The sequence below is a fragment of the Branchiostoma lanceolatum genome, chromosome 14, assembly GCF_035083965.1.
Source record: "Branchiostoma lanceolatum isolate klBraLanc5 chromosome 14, klBraLanc5.hap2, whole genome shotgun sequence".
Taxonomy (NCBI): Eukaryota; Metazoa; Chordata; class Leptocardii; order Amphioxiformes; family Branchiostomatidae; genus Branchiostoma; species Branchiostoma lanceolatum.
Genome location: NC_089735.1, coordinates 5,378,643 through 5,397,161, shown reverse-complemented (window position 1 = coordinate 5,397,161; position 18,519 = coordinate 5,378,643). Strand labels below are relative to the sequence as shown.

General features: G+C 41.9%; 3 protein-coding genes across 4 annotated transcripts; all 3 read right to left on the bottom strand.

Annotated features, from left to right (window-relative positions):
• Positions 1-1,817: 1,817 nt before the first annotated feature.
• On the bottom strand, positions 1,818-6,400 carry LOC136448897 (prosaposin-like). The gene is made up of 8 exons (XM_066448596.1): positions 6,247-6,400; positions 5,579-5,658; positions 5,025-5,150; positions 4,370-4,475; positions 4,086-4,123; positions 3,079-3,156; positions 2,565-2,627; positions 1,818-2,175 (listed from the first exon to the last, which is right to left on the bottom strand). Exons 1-8 carry the CDS (start codon positions 6,296-6,298, stop codon positions 2,074-2,076), a joined length of 645 nt encoding a protein of 214 aa, XP_066304693.1. The 5' UTR covers positions 6,299-6,400; the 3' UTR covers positions 1,818-2,073.
• A 343-nt stretch (positions 6,401-6,743) lies between these two features.
• Positions 6,744-12,076, bottom strand: LOC136448222 (uncharacterized). The gene is made up of 8 exons (XM_066447490.1): positions 11,893-12,076; positions 10,945-10,982; positions 10,391-10,525; positions 9,238-9,334; positions 8,717-8,754; positions 8,537-8,596; positions 8,058-8,123; positions 6,744-7,657 (listed from the first exon to the last, which is right to left on the bottom strand). Exons 1-8 carry the CDS (start codon positions 11,948-11,950, stop codon positions 7,559-7,561), a joined length of 591 nt encoding a protein of 196 aa, XP_066303587.1. The 5' UTR covers positions 11,951-12,076; the 3' UTR covers positions 6,744-7,558.
• Positions 12,077-12,708: 632 nt separating this feature from the next.
• Positions 12,709-17,844, bottom strand: LOC136448221 (cathepsin D-like). Of its 2 annotated transcripts, none has more exons than XM_066447489.1 (10): positions 17,649-17,844; positions 17,074-17,144; positions 16,394-16,529; positions 16,087-16,204; positions 15,652-15,770; positions 15,041-15,240; positions 14,248-14,370; positions 13,885-14,026; positions 13,581-13,679; positions 12,709-13,148 (listed from the first exon to the last, which is right to left on the bottom strand). In XM_066447489.1, the coding sequence occupies exons 2-10, from the start codon at positions 17,130-17,132 to the stop codon at positions 12,984-12,986; spliced, it is 1,161 nt and encodes a 386-aa protein (XP_066303586.1). In that variant the 5' UTR covers positions 17,133-17,144; positions 17,649-17,844; the 3' UTR covers positions 12,709-12,983. The 2 variants fall into 2 exon arrangements, with proteins under 2 accessions (XP_066303586.1, XP_066303585.1); XM_066447488.1 differs by having other exon boundaries at positions 17,654-17,844.
• Positions 17,845-18,519: the final 675 nt, after the last annotated feature.

Sequence of the window (18,519 nt, the reverse complement as noted above, 5' to 3'; positions counted from 1 at the left end):
TTTACCTCTCTCTCCACACTGCGTCTCCACGTCTCCCTCGGTCTTCCTCTCGATCTTTTGACCCTACGGTGACCATCTCAACGCGACTCTCAGTGGTAGGCTATGTGAGCTATACGTTTGCAAAACTATATTCGTAGAGATAGATTTTAGATGGCATTCTTCATGTAACCCCCGGCGTGCAAGAAGACTTGAGCGATGATTGTAGAAAAGTCAAGTAAATATGCGGTCATATGTATTGTGGCGTGGCGTTACGTACCGTACAAAGAGGTTCCATCAACAGGAAAAGACAGGACCAAAATGGAAAAGTTGCACTTGTAATGTTGGCCACAAGAGGGCGCAGCTCCAACGGGGTTCCTGATTTTAACCTCCTTGGTATATCCAATGTGTCTACTCAACGTTTCTCATCCACATAACTAATCTGATAATAGTCCCGCATCCTTCATATCTTCTAATTTGCCTTACATACAAGTTGTTATTGTACTATTTACGTCACTGCTAAATCCTGAAGCCTTTAAACATAGAGCATGCAACATAAAGAGCGATTGAAAATGGTATTTTTAGACTACACTTGAAATAGGCTTTCAGAAGTCACGTCATACAGGTCTATATTGCTTATGTAACCGCGTTCTTTGAATGGAATAGATCTGTTTTTGGATGCGATTCAATAAAATCAAAGCCAGGGGAACACTTGAGCCATACCCCGAAAAGGGAGAATACCACCAATTATTTCACTCGGCAATTGCAGAATGGATAAGTACTTCGTTTTTTTTTTCTTTCTAATTTTGCCTTTCTTACGGACCAATGACCGGTCATGCCCTATTTGGATGACCTCTATCCCTGTGTTAACAACTTCCAGCCGGATCACACTAAATTTAGTGTTTTTGTTGTAGATAAAATTACACCTCTAGAGAAGATGATTCCCCATAATCAAACTTTTTCTGTCCATAACTAAGACTATATGGGAAACAGAAAAGTTATGAATCGTTTCACTAAGTCCCAAATCAAAATGGCGAACCTCAAAGACAACTACTGTATCTAATGATACTAATCTCTGTCAAGAAGAAACATTTCATGGATTTGTAACGGGAAATTTAGCAAAGAAATCTTTTTAGTCCTAGCGTTTATAAAATGTTCAAAGGACCCCTTATTTCGTTCCCATGACAACGCAGACGACAGCAGGACCACGCGGTGCAGGTGTGCGTTCAAATCTTTGGAGATTTATATCCACACCTGGCCGGAAGAAAAACAACATAATAATCGCCTTTTGAAGTGGGTAAAAAGGGGGTTACAAAAATTCTTGAACCCCATTACAACGGAGATTTCTTTTCCAGGTATTTGCTCGTACTGTGAAACAGAATTCTTCATTCTTGTTCAAACAATGGCCTTTGTGTGGTGTGTGGCAACGACCTCGCTCGTTTGCAACGACACCTACCGACTTTATTCTCGCTGGAAAACGTCAACAAGAAAACTTGCGCTGGACGTGTGGCAATTCCGAAGAGTCAGAACCAACCGTTTGCAGTCGCTCAATGAATATATTTCGCTGGTGAAAGCAAAAAAGGGGGGTGGGGGGGGGGGGGGGGGTCAAAATTACTTAACAGTCATAGAAGACTATCCTGACTAAATCGCGATTCCAGCACTCCTTCCCGTGAGCAAGAAACTTGATGGTCAACGCAAAAGAATTAGGGATATTCTAATCCTGTTGATCTATGCATGTGCTTGACAGAGTACGTCTGAATGCTAATCAATCAATCATGTATTTGTAGACATAGTACATCATTTCTAGTTGAGACAATTGGAGAAAGAAAGGCTGAGATCACTTCAACGTAAGTTTGTATGTATTTTCAACTGCAAACGCTGGTCTCCAGTTTTACATTGTATTTAGATACCCAGCTTTAGGAACATGTCAGTGATATCTTGAGATAGGGATTACAGTGAGTAACACGTCTCTCTTTCTAATACTCCTCATCGCCAGCGGTCTGTAGATGCCCTCTAAGCCCTTGTGCACCCCACCCCATTGAATTTCGTTTGCACATGTGTCATGTTCTCTCGTATTATCAAAGTGCCTCCCTCGTTCTACTGACACGCCTTGAGGGCGGTACAGGCGACTTGAGGGTCCAGGATTTGGTCTATAATCTTCACGACGTCAGGGTACTTCTCGTCCACCATCTTCTGACACTGGGGACAAAACATGGAGAAGTATTAGTCTCGTCGTCCACTTCTGTGAAAGCAGTATAGAATATGATCTACCATTCATGCCTCTCATCGTGAAATTCTGGGAAAATTACTCGCATCTTAATTCCAATTAGTCTTAGATCTGGCACACAAGATGACTGGGGAGATTTCACACACACACACACACACACACACACACACACACACACACAGACACACACATACACACACACACAGAGAGACACACACACACACACACACATGAACACATGCACACATGAACACATACACTCACACACACACACACACACACACACACACACACACACACGAACGCTGATGTTGAAAATATAACCTCCATTTTTTAAGGAGGTAATAACGATAAGACGTACCTCGGGCTGCACGATCACCGGCAGGCGCGCACAGAAGTCATCCATGAAGCCCTTGATGTACCACTGTAAGAGGGGAGGGGGGGGGGGTTCAGATTGAGCCACAAAGTGATCTATCTGTTAATTTTGTATATAACTCTGTGCAAAAACGAGACAATATCATACATTCCTGACACAGCATACTGTTACCAACATATTGTATTCTAGAGTGTAAGCATGTACATTACTCTATAGACTATTTTACTGCCAGTCATAGATTAGATTAGTTCTCTATATTTGTCAACAATTAGCAATACATGTAGTTTAATTTTCATGTACGTAAGTTGCCATACATTGTACCAGCTACAATTGTCGCGCAATTAACTTCTTCTTCTGTATGTCAGAACCCCACAGAAAGGGCAAAGCTGAGCTGTTAAATGATACAAAGTAAATCTCTATTTGACGCCTGTATGAATATATCTATATATTCACAATCAAAAACGGGTGGATGTCCTTAGTATGTATGACTTCAACTAACCTGATAACTGTCCACCTCGTCCTTCACAGCGCTGACCAGCATCTCACACAGGTGGCACTCAATCGTCACGTTCGTGCCCTGACAGGACACGGATATGGGAGAAAAATTAAATCTTCAAGATTTTACAAGAATGGCGCGTTTCACTTACAGTGACGAGTTTTTGCCCGAGGCGACTAATATTGCAACATGTAACAGTATTTGGAAAAATCATACAGATAGTGCAGCATAACAATGGTGAGAAGTGGGACAACGGGCTATTTTAATAAGAACTGCTACGGAATACAATGTTTTGGGTTTGACTTTTTTTGGGAAGCAGAGGAAGACTGTAATTAGTGGGTTTTCAACACACGTACTCGTTTTTATATAAATATGCCTCGACTTGCAAACATACGTTCACTGTTTGAAACAGCAACCCGCGTGATTATACAAGATCTTTATTGACACAACAAAAGCACAGCGACTTTCGTAAGGTCTACTACATACATACATACATACATACATACATACATACATACATACAAACGAATAGGTGCATACAAATGAGTTTGATTACACACAATCATATGGGATAGAGCAACATATCGAAATATCACATGTCATATACTTATACATTGCTTGTTCTAATGTCCAAACATTCTTTGATGTATATACCTATCAGTACACAGTAGAGATGATCACCTCCGAGTATGTAATTGAATCTATCGACAGAACGGAGCGCATTGATTCATTTGAACAAGCGGAGATAAAAGTGAATGGCTTTGAGCGTTTATCCTCATATCTTGGACACTTCATGATTAAGTGACGTTCATCTTCAATCTCATTTGGGCAGAATGGACAAAACCTTTGATCACGGGGAATTTTACGATACCTTCCAGCTTCAATGTTCAATTTATGGCTACATATTCTTATCTTTGTAATTGATCTACAATGGTTTGTCCCCTTACTATGGTTGTTGATACATAAATTGAATTGGTACATATGGAACAAAACAATCGTTCTTAACTCACCTTGAAGTTATTACTGTGTTTTCTAGCCAGCGCACTTCCTAAGTGGGAAGAAATTAGAAATATATGTGTTCAGTAGTTATCAGCTTGTTGCTCGGATACATTGCTTGCATGAGTAACAGTACTGGCAGTACACATCCCTGGCAAGACCACGAAACCTGCAAATTACTTAACGCTTCACTGATTGACACGAAAGATATGCACACTTGAGCGTGTATACAACCCTTCGAGGAGCAAAAAAAAAAAAAAAAAAGGACGGCATCTGTTTCAAATGTCTCCAGCCTCACCTGAAGCGTCACAGATACCCAAGTCCCGACAGACTGCTGCCGGCTCCAGCTTTTCAATCAAGTACGCCATGAACATCGGGCCTACGTTATCAAGCGTGCTCAAACACTGCGGGGAAAGACAGGGATATAAATCGTTGTATGTGAACTCGCAAACCCTGGACCCTAAAGTCGCCTGTACCTTCCTCAAGGCGTGCCAGTAGATCAAGGGAGGCACTTTGATAATAGGAGAGAATAACACATGTGTGTCACATCCAATCGGGGGTGGGGGATGCATAGATATGTTACTGAGAGGGCATCTACAGACCGCTGCCGAAGAGGAAATCTTGCAAATTAATCAATGCAATACAAATTTATGTCATGTGCGTTTACATTGAAGTGTGCTCCCAAAAGAAACAGTGTGGAAGTAAGAACGTATTTCAAAGATCATCTTAATCTAAGTAGTTCGATAATGATTTTAGCGTGAACGTCCCAATGCTATTTAATGTCAGTATGGGGGCGGCTGATTTTCTTTCTCTTAGTCTTAGAAAGTAATATATATCGTTGCGTTTATACTTGCGGTATGTATTTCTGACCGTTAAAGGACCATAGAATTTCCTTTTGATTATTCAGAAATACGCGAAAATGTTTATCCTAGTGGAAATAGACCTTTAATCACCTGGGCGCTTTCGGCTGTAGGCAGGAGCATGCATGCCTTCTCCAGCAGTTTCATTATGAACTGCTGGGTGGCGCTTTTGGACAGCTCCGCTCGCACCGCTTCTCCCAAACTCAGGCACTCCAAACACTGACAGAAAGGTGGGAAGAAACAAGAAAACGTATGAAATATGTCTAATTGTACTGACATTTTAATGATGCACAGCAACAAGATTTGAATATATTTTTCTTTGCTCCATTTAGGAAACGTAACCGTAATACTAATAGTATACGTCATATAAAAGGATATATGATAAGGACGTATAACGACCACTTAAATATATCTGAGGTAGCACCATGATCTGAGAAAATATTGGCGTGATTTCGCAGGTCAACATCAAACTACCGGTACCGCGAAACTATTACAACGCGGAACCTTTTTTATTCTATCAATATGTTTTCTCCTGGCATTCAGTGCTGACTGAGTTAGAGATTAAACTGTGATCCAACACAACAATGAACACGTAAAAACGACAAATTTGTCACTTTTTGTAATTTCTTTCCTTGTAAATCCCTTACCTGCTTCAAATCCTGCACTTCATTAGTGTGGATGGAGAAGGCTTGTTTGCTGATCTCCCTGGGTTGCACATGCGCAGATGCTACAGACGAAAAATTTCGTAAATAGACAAGATCGTGCTGCTTCATGAGCACTAGTATAACTGTGCTATGCAGATTCATACGTGAACGGGCGTCTACGTAAATTTGACATTAGATGATTGGATGCTAAAACGGATTGATTTTGGTATAGAACTGTAACACCGTCCTATGTGTGACAAACTCGTGGTAATGCAGTAAGATAGAGGAAAAGTGTTTGCATGTTAAGGTTTGTGCTACCCGCAGTGCATGCTTTAAATATAGTGCTGTTTCGTAACTGGGAGACCCCGGTTCAATCCTAGGAAGGGCATCTCGGAAGGGACGTAAACTGGGGGTCAGTTGTTCGAGGAGGTGCCTCCCTGAAGTGTGAAGATATACCCTGCCACTGAAACAGCAAGCAAGGAAGCTTGCTGCCCTATATATGTGGCACCATACACTACAAGGGTCTGGACGAACGAGGCAGTATACTGTATACCATACCATTACCTTGTGACGCTGCGTCAAGCTTAGGGTCGAAAAATGTAGGTCACAAAGGTTTGCCAGCTAACTGTACCTTGTAGTATGAAAACCCACGCTAGTTACCCGTGACTTACCACAGTGTCCCAGCACACAGAGAAGAACGCAGACAACTGACCACCGATACATTCTCCACTCAACAGCTGACTAAAAACTACGAAGCCGTATATCTACAGCTAGCTCTGTGTGACTTCCTGTTGTTGGGTGCGTGGCTGTATAAGGGTCGAAGTTAACCATATTAGCTGTGTGTCTTGTGACCTGCCACTGTGTGCGGAACGTGATAAGACTAATCTTTAGACTTTGCCCGTGAGAAAACATTTTCCTGTGATGACAGCAGATTTGCGTGTCAACCATTGGAGTATCAGTTATTGATTATTTGGAGATACGGCCAATCGTGTCTGTTAAGTGAGCTATTGATGGCTTCGTAAACTGAATGTTGCCGCAACTGTCGCCGCGCTATCATTCTACTGTAACTGGTGACATGACTTTTCAGGTTTAACTTGGTACTGCTATTTTCCCAAAGTAAAGACGCAGGTGATCCGTATGCAAGATAATACGCAGGCAAATACATGTATCTGGCAGAGACAGAACTTGTTTTATTACGTGTACTATATCGAAGCATCCGCTGTCGAAAAGAATAAGCTTTCTATGCCAGCAGCATAAATCTAAATTAATACCAATATCACACGTGTAGTATAATGAGTATGGTACCATTTTCGCCAATATCTATTACAATCAATCTTATATCTTAGAGAGATAAAGGTTGCTTTTCGCATCTAATTTGTATGTCCAGAATGGTGCTTCGATCCTCTGAAAAATACAACATCGTTCACCAGACAAGATCTTTCCATCAGAACACTACACCTGTTATAGCTATGCATGACAATTATATTCCTTATCGCTAGAGAGCGTGTTTGATACACTTTGTAACTTCGTTGATTTTGCAATACTTGTTAAACGTTGAATATATACTTTTACTATCGGGCCTCTGAGTATGATATATATTGTTGACGTTACATGATAGTCTTACAGCCCTTTAAGAAAAATGACCAGACGCTACGTATACACCTTAGATATACATTGGATGATTTTTACGCATTCCTAAGATAGGTAAGGTTTCCTTAGATAGTTTGCTTAGAGGTAAGTAGTATCATAACATTTTGACTACCTGACGCCGGTTTCCTTCGATTCAGACTTATAATTACTAGTACTAGTATTAGCATTGAATAAATATATAGTATGCGTGTGCTAACACGCTTAGAATCACCGTTTTGTCAACTTTGTGGCCATTGGCGTAACAAGGTGTTCTCTTACATATTCTTAACATATCTCTTACATAAACTACTGCCAAGTTCATGATGTACTGGCCACATGTGTCAAGTGCGCCATCTAGTTGCCTAGGATGGCATTGCAGAGGGCAATTGGGCAAACGTCCTCCTGGATCCCCTTGAAAAGCTGCATCATGAACTGGCTGACAAGATCCTTGCACTGTAGATTGAGGAAAAGACACATTACAAATAGTAGAGGTTGTTCCGGCCTACCAAAACACCACAAGATCCCTTCCTACTCTTGGCATTGACACTGAGCTTACTGACACTGTGCTAACGTAAGAGTGTTCATAGGTCGCTGGAAAAATTGGCCAGATAGACAGATAACATGCTAGAGGAGTTAGTCGGCTTGGGAGTACAGCTAGGTCGCATGCTGTACTCTCAAACCGGTCAAAAGTAGAGAGCATGTTATTTATCTGTCTTTTTGGTCAATTTCTACGATTTTCCCAACGACCTATGGAGTCTGGTAGAGACTATAAGTCTCCGTTAACCCCTACATACTTAAGGGAAATTGTGAGTTTCTGCTGCTGGGTGTGATAAGAGAGGTTAGTGATACTTACCGGGGACTGGAACGAAGGCAGCGGGATGTAGTTGCAGATGCCGGTGGTGGCGTTGGCGATCAGGCCCTATGCCAGTAAAGAAAATGTAGTATATCAAGTCATTTAGAGATCCAATTCCAAGCCCGGCGAAGTTTGCCTTTTCTGTTCATTTTTGTTTGTTATTTGTTTGCTGTTTTTGGTGAGCAAGATACATGAAAAGCGAGGAGATTGATATTGCGGCCGTCCTGTGGAGTAAAAGAGACTTGAATAGTTTGCGAATATAGACATCTATCCTGTCGTGAGCACATTTAGAGGGTGCAAGATGTTTTAGCTATAATAACAGGAAGGCGGGCTATCCACTGGTGGCCCTATGACAGAGACACCAGACATCTGTAACCGATTAGTGATCGATTAAGCAGGCTAGCACATTCGGAATGAGCATCTCCATCCTTGCTGTCCCATACAAGTGCTTAACACACACTAACAAAACTGTAACTTACGCCATGATTCTCCAGCACGTAACCGAAGAAGGACACGGCAGTGCGGCAGATGACACCTCCCTGTTTGCATGAAAGCGAAATAGACAAGAAATGGTATCAGCTTAGGAAATATGCATGGAGTGCCCCCCCCCCCAGAAATAAATTAAGAGAAACACGAAGTATTAAACGGTGTCAACTTACAAATGTATCCTGCAGAACTTCCTTGGTGACCTCATTGCCTGCAAACAAATACAGGAGGTTATCCTGGCTGTGCCGCTCACCCGACATGCACGCTATTAGCACGTTCTTAGGACGGGACGTTAAGCCGTGGTCCACTGTTCATTGTGTTTGTCGAAAAGAGCTAGGGGAATTTTCCCGGTACAATGAACCTGTAAATACTGTACATAGTGTTTGTCTTCTCTGTCATGACCAGTGGAAGAATAGGTCTTCAGTGAGCTAAACTGGTTCGTGAACATTACTACATTATCACTATCATTATTTATCAAACGAATTGGCGGTTTTACTGACGCTACGCTACGTAGTGACACATCTCTAAAAGACCAAGATAATCAGCAATGACATGGAGTGCTAACACGACTCCATTGTAGCAAAACTAAGGAAAGCTCAGCTGAATGAAATGGTCACAAAGATCTTAAGACACGGCCAAAGCAACTATTTACATGCATTATATAAGATGGGATATACATTTTGTTCTGTTGTACCTGTATAGTTGCGGAGGTGACATATCTCCTTAGGCTGCAGCTTGCTGTTAGCGAAGTTATTTATGTCGGACATGGCTACCTTCACCCCCTGATCACACTGTACGGGGGGAAAAACTACATTCGGTAAAAAATACAACTAAATTGTCCATTAAAAAACAATCAGTCGGCATCCACACTATGTTCATTATGCTGAATATCATTATACGTTTGGTACATCCAGTCTTTGCTCATTGTCATTGTCATTGTCATTGTTATGTCCAATGGTACCAAATATCAATATATGTTTGCTACATCCAGTCTTTGCTCATTGTACTGAATATTATTACATGTTTGCTACATCCAGGCTATGTCCAATGGTGCTGAATATCGTTATATGTTTGCTACATCCAGGCTAGGTCCAATTGTACTGAATATCGTTATATGTTTGCTACATCCAGGCTAGGTCCAATGGTGCTGAATATCATTATATGTTTGCTACATCCAGTCTTTGCTCATTGTACTGAATATCATTATATGTTTGCTACATCTAGGTTATGTCCAATGGTGCTGAATATCATTATATGTTTGCTACATCCAGGCTAGATCCAATGGTACTAAATATCATTGTATGTTTGCTACATCCAGGCTAGATCCAATGGTGCTGAATATCATTATATGTTTGCTACATCCAGGTTATGTCCAATGGTACTAAATATCATTGTATGTTTGCTACATCCAGTGTATGCTCATTGTACTGAATATTGTTATATGTTTGCTACATCCAGGCTATGTCCAATGGTGCTGAATATCATTATATGTTTGCTACATCCAGGTTATGTCCAACTGTACTGCATATCGTTATATGTTTACTACATCCAGGTATGTCCATTGTACTGAATATTGTAATATGTTTACTACATCCAGGTATGTCCATTGTACTGAATATTGTAATATGTTTACTACATCCAGGTATGTCCAATGGTACTAAATATTATTATATGTTTACTACATCCAGGTATGTCCAATGGTACTAAATATTATTATATGTTTACTACATCCAGGTATGTCCAATGGTACTAAATATTATTATATGTTTGCTACATCCAGGCTATGTCCGTGGTACTGAAAACGCTGTTTGGGCACATTAAGAGTAAAGCAAAACAATCAAACTAACAAAAGCATGTATATCCGACACATCCTTGTCCTTAGAGTAGACGCTGAGGCAGCCCTTCTTCAGAGCGGAAGAGACGAACTGCTGCGTGGAATCCTTCATGAGGTACGCACGGACCATCTCCACCGTAGCGAAGCACTGCGGACAAAGGGGTAATGTTAGATCAACAAACGATGGTAAGGTGGGAATATATCTGTTTGTGAACCGCATGGGTTAATACTAGTACATGTTGAGATCCAGATAGCTTCTCCTGTGATTTTATTCTAAGTCCACCGTGATGATGTACATATATATGTACAGATACTAACGTTAGTACACACGAGTTCCACGGAGGCACAACCACGAGGAAGATCGTTATGCAATATAATGCTGGATAGGCATGGTACATTCTAAGGGCAGTTTGGAAAGATGCCTATCAGTACTAGTCTATGACTATGATTATGGCATGAAATGTTTTGCTTGCTATGAGAATATTCAACGTACAACAACCACAGGCTCAAATGATTATTACTTGTACCACAGTGATCGGAACACCTTTGCATACAGCGATACCTTACCTCTATCTTGTCGGATCCATTTGACGGAGACCCACTCACTGAAAGAAAATTAGAAGAATAGTACATATCAAGAAAACATACAGGTTCGATTCAGTGAGCATGCGCTTATCACTTGACGAGAAATGAGAGCGAGGTTGCTTGCTAAACTATCTAGAATGTTCAGGCCTGTAGAGGAATGGGTCAGGATGATTTTTGACGTGTTTTTAGACGTTTTTGTCGGGCTTTTTAGTTTGTCCAGGTTTCTTTGTGGGTTGGTGACATAAAGAAAACAGGACAAAATAGAAAGCCCGACAAAAACGCTTAAAACACGTCAAAAACCAACCGGACCCATTCCTCTGCTTGTAGAGTACAGGTTTGCTTGGTGATGCTATCCAAACACACTATCATATGACCAGTGCCCCTCCCACGCCACTACGTCACAACCTGATCGTCTTCCGCCCAGGTTGTTTGGAGTGGCAGATTTATCTAGTCAGTTTTTTCCCCACGTTTTTCTGCTGATGTCATTCTGTCATAACTTATACAACACAAATTTAACGTAGAAAAGTACTGAAATGTCTCTTCATTCCGTGACACACAGAAGCTTCTTTCAGTAGAATCCATTCATATCAACTGTACTTTATTGTCTGTTCTTCCAGAGGACGTATCTACGTCCTTGAATGGTTTACGATAATAAATTCGCCATATATTTTACCGACCCCTCCCCCATTTAGCCATGAAATTTCGTGTCCAACATGACAGATTTACCAGATGTTTTCAATTCTGCTGAGGGACAGAATTCTGCTGAAATCCAAAAAAACGTTAGCCCTTCCGACGCAGTGATTTTGAAAAGTTCCTCATGCAAGACTGCCCTTGATAACTGATTCAGTGGGAATGACGCAGCTGTTTTTCGATCCATGACATGAATTCGATAACTGATAAAGTTAGATCAAAACATGTTCTCCAACTCACCGGGGGTTCCAGCAATCACCACCATCAAGGAGCAGAAAAGCATCCACGAGAAAGCCATGTTGATCGGTGGAGAGTCTTGGTGTCGCAAGAACACAGCTTACCGGGCAGAAGTAACAGGTGGAAATGTGGCTGCACTACGCCTACGTCACAAGACTGAGAACTGCTAGTGGACACTCAGTGATCATTGGATGGAGAATCACGTGATTCTCGGTGTATTACCTTTTTTGGAAAAAAAACAATGACGACATTTCACGTGGGTGTGCACTCGACGAATTGATTATGCAGAAGTTAAGTAACGGAAGGGGGGGTGCACACTTCTCAAAGTCATACTAACCCGTCATTTTATGAGCAGCCTAAATCTGTTCCAATAAAACAAGTCATGGCCTTGAATGGTTGGTTTCTTGCTTCTTGTCATGCGTTGTAACAACAACTAAATACAACATTATTGCTTGCAAAAACATAACCATTTCAATTCAGTATTAAAGGATTGGCTGAGGCCGTGGGAGATATCAAAGATTGCCGAGATTTTTTTCCCTCATCTTGTGAACACTGTTTGGAGGGTAACGTTAACGTAACGCGTTTTCTGAAACAATTTTGAATTGCATCCTGTATTACGATAGCAAGACAAATCGAACATTTTCGTCTCTTCGACTCTTTGCCATTCCTTAACAATGTGTACGTGTACACGGTGTAGTCACTCGAAGCCTTGCCAATGTTCCCAGACCCTTGTATAACATGGCCTCTCGGCGGGGGAACAGCTTGAATAACTGAGTCAACTCAACCGTTAATAACAACAGGCACGGGAAGATACAAACATTTCTCCAATAAAGTGTTTATTTCTCAGACATGGAGCAGATATACGCCCTGATACACAACATATTGTGAAGACCCTACAGTCATGTGCACTGTACAGTGTCCTAAACATTGAGTAAACTAGTGGATATGTGCTTGCTCAAGCTTCAGTTCCAATCTATATTGTTCCATAATCTTAATGCATTATTTGACGTAAGGCCATAGACCTCACACAACTAGGTACAAAAACTAGAATCTCGTAACAAATCATACAGTGCCCTGGGTACGAGGTTCGTGAACTACTTGGCCCGAGCGAAGCCGACCCGATTGTTCCCTCGGTCGAACTCGGTGTAATACTGGCCGATGAAGACATCTCCCAGGATCCATAGCGGTCCCCTTGGGTTGGGGATGTCCATAGGCATGAACCCCACCAGACAGACCTGGATGGTTGGGTTGGCTTGCTCCTGAACAACAATAACAACAACATCAATAACAATAACAACAACAAAAAGAATAGAGGTTGCGGTTTGAACGATTTGACTTCTCTCTTCAAATACCCCTTCTTTCTTTTTTGCTGAGGGCTCACAGTTTTTGTTCTGTTGGTGTCTTTCAATTCTTCACAAGAGACGAAACTCTCAATTATGTTTTCAAACCTGACTTCATAATTAGTTTTCTAACGGTTACACATTGACATGAATGTTTTATAGTTTACCAGTATTACAAACTCGACTACATCATAACATAGTGTTTAAAGAAACTAAATATCCATGTAGCAGTGTCTGATGCACCCAAATGCACCCAACAAAATGTAAAAGAAATACAAATAGCTTTGTCAAACTCCGAATCAAAAATAATACAGTCCTAGCTTTCGCAAATGATGGTAAAAACGCGGTTACCTTAACGGTGTACTGCTGTCCTGTTAGGTTGAACAACTTGTCACCGAGCCGGAACGACACAACGGGAAGGCTGTCCAGTTTTCCACAGTCTACCAAGTACTGTAAGGGTAGCAATATTGTTCGAGTAGGCACAGTGGAAAACAAAACTTGTTGATATATTCAATAAAGCGAGCTAATCAATGAATGAATCGTGGCTAGAGCTCGCTTAGTGTCTTTGTTTTTTTATTGACAAGCTGATAAATATTCCTCAATACTAAGAGGTAAAGCATGACAAAATTCTAGCTCATATATTTTAGTAACAAACCTGTCCAGGGTTGATCTGCCGTGATCCTACGGCGGCCTGGAGCTTGGCTATCTCCTCTGATGGTCCGGTGATCAGAGAGGTGCCCGTGTCCACGATAACCTGACACCCTCCTGCACAGAGCTTTAGGTCACCGACATGTACGCTGGTGGGATCAAATAGTCCATTATGTACCCAGTAACTATGTATGTAAGTTTTTTATGGCTGTCGAAGTCCATATCAAAAGCTTTCAAAATCTTATGCTTACAAGTTACAACATAACGACTCTTCCGTCGTAAATGTTACCGAATAGAGACATTTAAGACGTTAAACTGCAAGGATGTTACCATCTTCAGTGTAAACCTGTAGTTTGAATAGTTTGCTTACCCGTCCATGTTCAGCTGCCAGTACCCCTGGAATGACACGGGTATGTAGGTGAAGTTGCCCGTGTAGTAGGCGGGGTCGGAGCCGCCCAGTAGCAGCTCTCCCCCTTTGTTCGCCGAGGGGTCTCTGTGGAGAGCAGGTGGTATTAAAACGGGGCTAAACTCAAAATTGAAAAGCCGACTGAACTTTTGAGTCGACATGGAGACAACTCAGGACTGTGCAAGGAGAATCCTAGGCCTAGGCTACCTAAGAAGCGTTTTCTAGTCGGAAAGCTCAAGTTGAGCAGCCTAAAGCTCCTCATACAAAGCCCCGAGTCGACTCCGAAAACTTGTGTGTAAGTCGGGCCAATGTTAGATATACCCCAAAGTCAAGTTTTTACTCGTTTTACTAAGTCCGTCAGGGCTCTCCCGCTTTTTGTAACTCGCGCCGTGTTGACGGCTACTCGACTGATATTTTGTGCCATCAGGAATCGGTATGTCCCAATACTAAACATATATATATTGGGCTTTTCGAGCTGTCTTTCCCCAGGATGGCTCTCAAGGAACTTGACGCACAGGGAATCGACGAGTTAGCGGGCGTTTCCAAGTTCAGCGACGGATGTTAACATGTCTAGTCCAGGTCCGAGCATACTTTCAAAGTAACTACTAGAAAGTCTACAACTTAAGGCGTTTTTATAGACATGTAACGTATGTTGTTATCTTAATGCAGGTGAACAAAGTTAAAATCTTGACTTTGAAGAGCCACTAGATTGACGGCAGGTATACTGTTGGAGGTAGTGATCTTATTTGTAACACACCTGTCCAGGTAAAAGGAGAAGACGTTCTTGTCCACCAGTTTTTGGTCCATAATCATGTCAAACACGGGCCGGATGTGGTCCACGGCGATCTGCGGGTAGGCCAGACCCAGGATACCGTCGAATTTACCGGTGGCGAATGCCGAGCCAGGTTCATTGGTAGCTTCTCCGAACGTCTGGTTCTTAATGACCATGGAGCCAATCTGGGTAGGGTTGGGAGGTGAGGCATTGGAGGATCAGATCTACAGTGAAAACACCAATCACCAGCCTGGTTACTGTCCTTTTTTGCAGACCATCACCAAATCTGTGAACCCAAGCTAATCTTCTCTGAACCTATCTGTTTTAAGTTTTTATCAATCATGAATAATAATTTAGAATACTAATGCTGCATGACTGTTAATTTGTAAATAGCCTGAGAAGTCTACAGTAGTTGGTTTTAAGTGAACTGAAAAAAGTACTTTTCATAGTTGATCATACCGATCACGTTTCTGTCCTCCCCATCTATTCCTAGCCTGGGTGCCATCCTATTACCGGGGGCTCCTACACTCTCTACCCTAAAAAAAATACTCTGAAAGGTTTGATCTATAAGAGGAGTGAGACGTTCCATGGCTAACCGTGATCACGTCTTGACTGAGGAAGCCTGACAGACTACCGCTGCCGTATGTGATCTTGAGCGGCCGTCCGTCCGCCTGGTAGGTCAGGGACCTGCTGTGGTTGTACCTTTGATGGTTAGCTGGGATAAAGAACAATCGTGTCGTAATATACAGCAGAATAACACCATGTCATGAATATAACGGACTTGGCCGGTGAAAAGCGATGGCAATGTTGCAAGGCAACTCAGACAAAATAATCGAGTAAGAATCTTAGATAGACGCAAAACTGTCAAATACATACATAAGTACTTGTTTTTGGTTTTAATTTCCACCCACATCCCTCTTTCAACTTGTTCTAAAATTTATTTCCTAGCAATTATTTGGCAGCGCTGATTTATTTTCTGCTCCTGTACTATTCTCTTTTATTGCAAATGGAGCTTAAATGTGGTATCTTACCACACGCGGCACCCTCACACTTGACCGACGGCACCCACAAATTGGAAGAGCCGGTGTCAAAAATGACGTTGAAGCTCTGAGGCGGGGTTCCGAGGGAGATCACTCCGTAGTACTGGACCTGAAAGTCATCAGTTTTATGGTATCACACACATGTATCCGGCAGACAAAGAGTTGAACGAAAACATGAAACGAAATGGCGAAACTTTAAAGCGATCTAATATCTGTATGTCTCTGAAGGGGGGAGGTCTGCCATTTCTGCTTGTCTTCTTTTTTCAGTGTCCTATCTCGCGCTGCTAGTTGAACTTACGTCCATGAAGTTCTTCAGGCTCTCTGGGGTTGTACCGTTGGGAGGTTCTGGATCCGTTAGTACGATGTCGTTTGAAACAGCGTTAGAAGTAGCGTTTGTATGGCGCTGGAAGGAACCAGTCTTCCATAGCTGAATCCTGAATGTAGGGTCAACACATTTACGGACATCATGATGGATTTCTTGACTGTATCAAAGATCTAAGTGAACTCATGGTAGCGCAATTAAAACAGTGAATCAATTCGCGGATCCAACCGCGCATGCACAGATCAAAGGCGAAGGCCTCTGAGAGATAAACAAAACTCGACATTGTTATGCAAACCGACCGAAGGAGGCCATGTTCATGTAACTGTTATGTATATGTATCTGGCATGAACAGAGCATAGATGAGACAAAAACTGTTTATAAGTCAACTTTGACCCGCGCATGTGCATTTGGATCAGTGAAAGGGCTTTTCTCATTTTTCATCTTATGTCGAAAATTTGATGATCCACTTAATGTCAAAAACAGATGATAAATAGATAAAAGTGCGAATTTTGTAGTATGTCGAAATGCTTCAATATTGCAAACGAAACATTATGGCCCTAAATCATTTCGTACAGCGTTAGCTGATTGTACGAAAAGAGGGTAAGAAAATTTCCAAAGCCTAAATTAGCTACTGCTAAGATGTTCAGTATTCTCACCTTTCCAGGCCACTGCACAGCATGGCGCACAAGAGGAGGACATACACTCGAGTCTGCATGGTCGTTTTCACCTGTGGAAAATTCGGTTACTTACGTCATGAGAAATATGCAGTTTAAGACTCGTATGTATCTGGACAAAATCGAGATAAAGGTCCATACAATATAGCCCAAGGCGGGGAGCGGACTTAAGTCAATAAGGTTGGATTCCAGGCTACATACAATACGCCGGTTGTCGGTTATTGAGATATTACCCACAATGTATTATACTGCTCATGCGCAGCTCAAACCGTGGAATGGCTTATTCGCAGAGATCTTGGATTTACAGGACAATATGCAAATGGCAATTGCTAAGATTATTTATTCGTACTATCTCTAAAATACTGCTATTTCCAGTGAGACCCTTTGCAGTGGGTCACATATTGTGACATGATACCATTCAATCCAAAATACATGTACCTCGTTTTCTGTATAAAAGGGAAGGCTCCCGGCACGATTAATTTCAGCAAGAGTTAGCCAGTAAGTGACGCATCCCTTAACTTTCCATGACCCCGAGAAACTGGCGCAAAAGAACGTACAGTACCTGGAACGAGACGAGGAGCGACTCCGCTGTAAATGTCGGCTGGTAGCTTGAGAGGCAAGTTTCAACGGTTGGAGACCGTGTGATGCGGAAAGAGTTCCGAACTGTGCCTCTGAAACCGCCTGGAGCTGTCTGCCCACGTCAGGATGTGTAAGTGGTGGGTTCACGGGAAACACGTGATGGCCAGCTGGGGAATGCTGCGGCATGTCACCTGGTTAGGACCATCCATTTTACATTTAAGGGCAGGTTAACGTTGTGCATTGATACTAAACATAAAATGCAAACGCGTCTTGGATGCGCGCAATATTTTAGATGGCTATAAAGACTACTTATTAGTGAACTGACGCCAATATCAAAAATGGAAAAATTAAAAGAAAAAAATCATGAAAAATACTTCAGTTAGCCTCTATAGTAGGGTCTCTGGCCTTTGCAGATGACTTTTCTACCGGGTCCTTTGTGTAGCCAGCAAGCCCGTAACCATAATTGTAAAAAGAAATCATCTGCAAAAGTCCCAAATAAGGCCCAGAGAGCATGCTATGGAGGCTAATTTAGTGATTTCTTTGACTTTATTGCCCTGAAATGTCTAAACAGAACGTCCGACAGATGATCTTGTTATTTGCCAGTTACCTCCGGTTAGGTTATATTTTTGGATACGTTTGTTTGTCTTCACGTGTGTGATGACATGTCAAAAGTCGTCATTTGATCGCAGTAACGTTAATATTGTTAAGGCTCTACCAGCCTCCGCGGGTCGCTGGGAAAATAGAAGAAATTGGCCAAATAGAGTCAATTGTATGAAGGGAGTCGGCTACAGAGAGAGGGTCCAATATTGCAACCCTAACTGCGGCTGCGAATATTACCCTCCATGGCCA

Excerpts from the sequence above, each read along its gene's own strand:
- LOC136448222 (XM_066447490.1), bottom strand. The coding sequence starts at position 11,950 with ATGGCTTTCTCGTGGATGCTTTTCTGCTCCTTGATGGTGGTGATTGCT. Across the intron at positions 10,526-10,944 it reads ATGGATCCGACAAGATAGAG|TGCTTCGCTACGGTGGAGAT; the intron begins GTAAGGTATCGC and ends CTTTGTCCGCAG. Across the intron at positions 8,755-9,237 it reads TCACCTCCGCAACTATACAG|GCAATGAGGTCACCAAGGAA; the intron begins GTACAACAGAAC and ends ATTTGTTTGCAG.
- LOC136448897 (XM_066448596.1), bottom strand. The coding sequence starts at position 6,298 with ATGTATCGGTGGTCAGTTGTCTGCGTTCTTCTCTGTGTGCTGGGACAC. Across the intron at positions 4,124-4,369 it reads GGGTATCTGTGACGCTTCAG|GAAGTGCGCTGGCTAGAAAA; the intron begins GTGAGGCTGGAG and ends CTTCCCACTTAG. Across the intron at positions 2,176-2,564 it reads CGGTGATCGTGCAGCCCGAG|TGTCAGAAGATGGTGGACGA; the intron begins GTACGTCTTATC and ends TTTTGTCCCCAG.
- LOC136448221 (XM_066447489.1), bottom strand. The coding sequence starts at position 17,132 with ATGCAGACTCGAGTGTATGTCCTCCTCTTGTGCGCCATGCTGTGCAGT. Across the intron at positions 13,680-13,884 it reads GGCAGATCAACCCTGGACAG|TACTTGGTAGACTGTGGAAA; the intron begins GTTTGTTACTAA and ends CTACCCTTACAG. Across the intron at positions 13,149-13,580 it reads GACAGCAGTACACCGTTAAG|GAGCAAGCCAACCCAACCAT; the intron begins GTAACCGCGTTT and ends ATTGTTGTTCAG.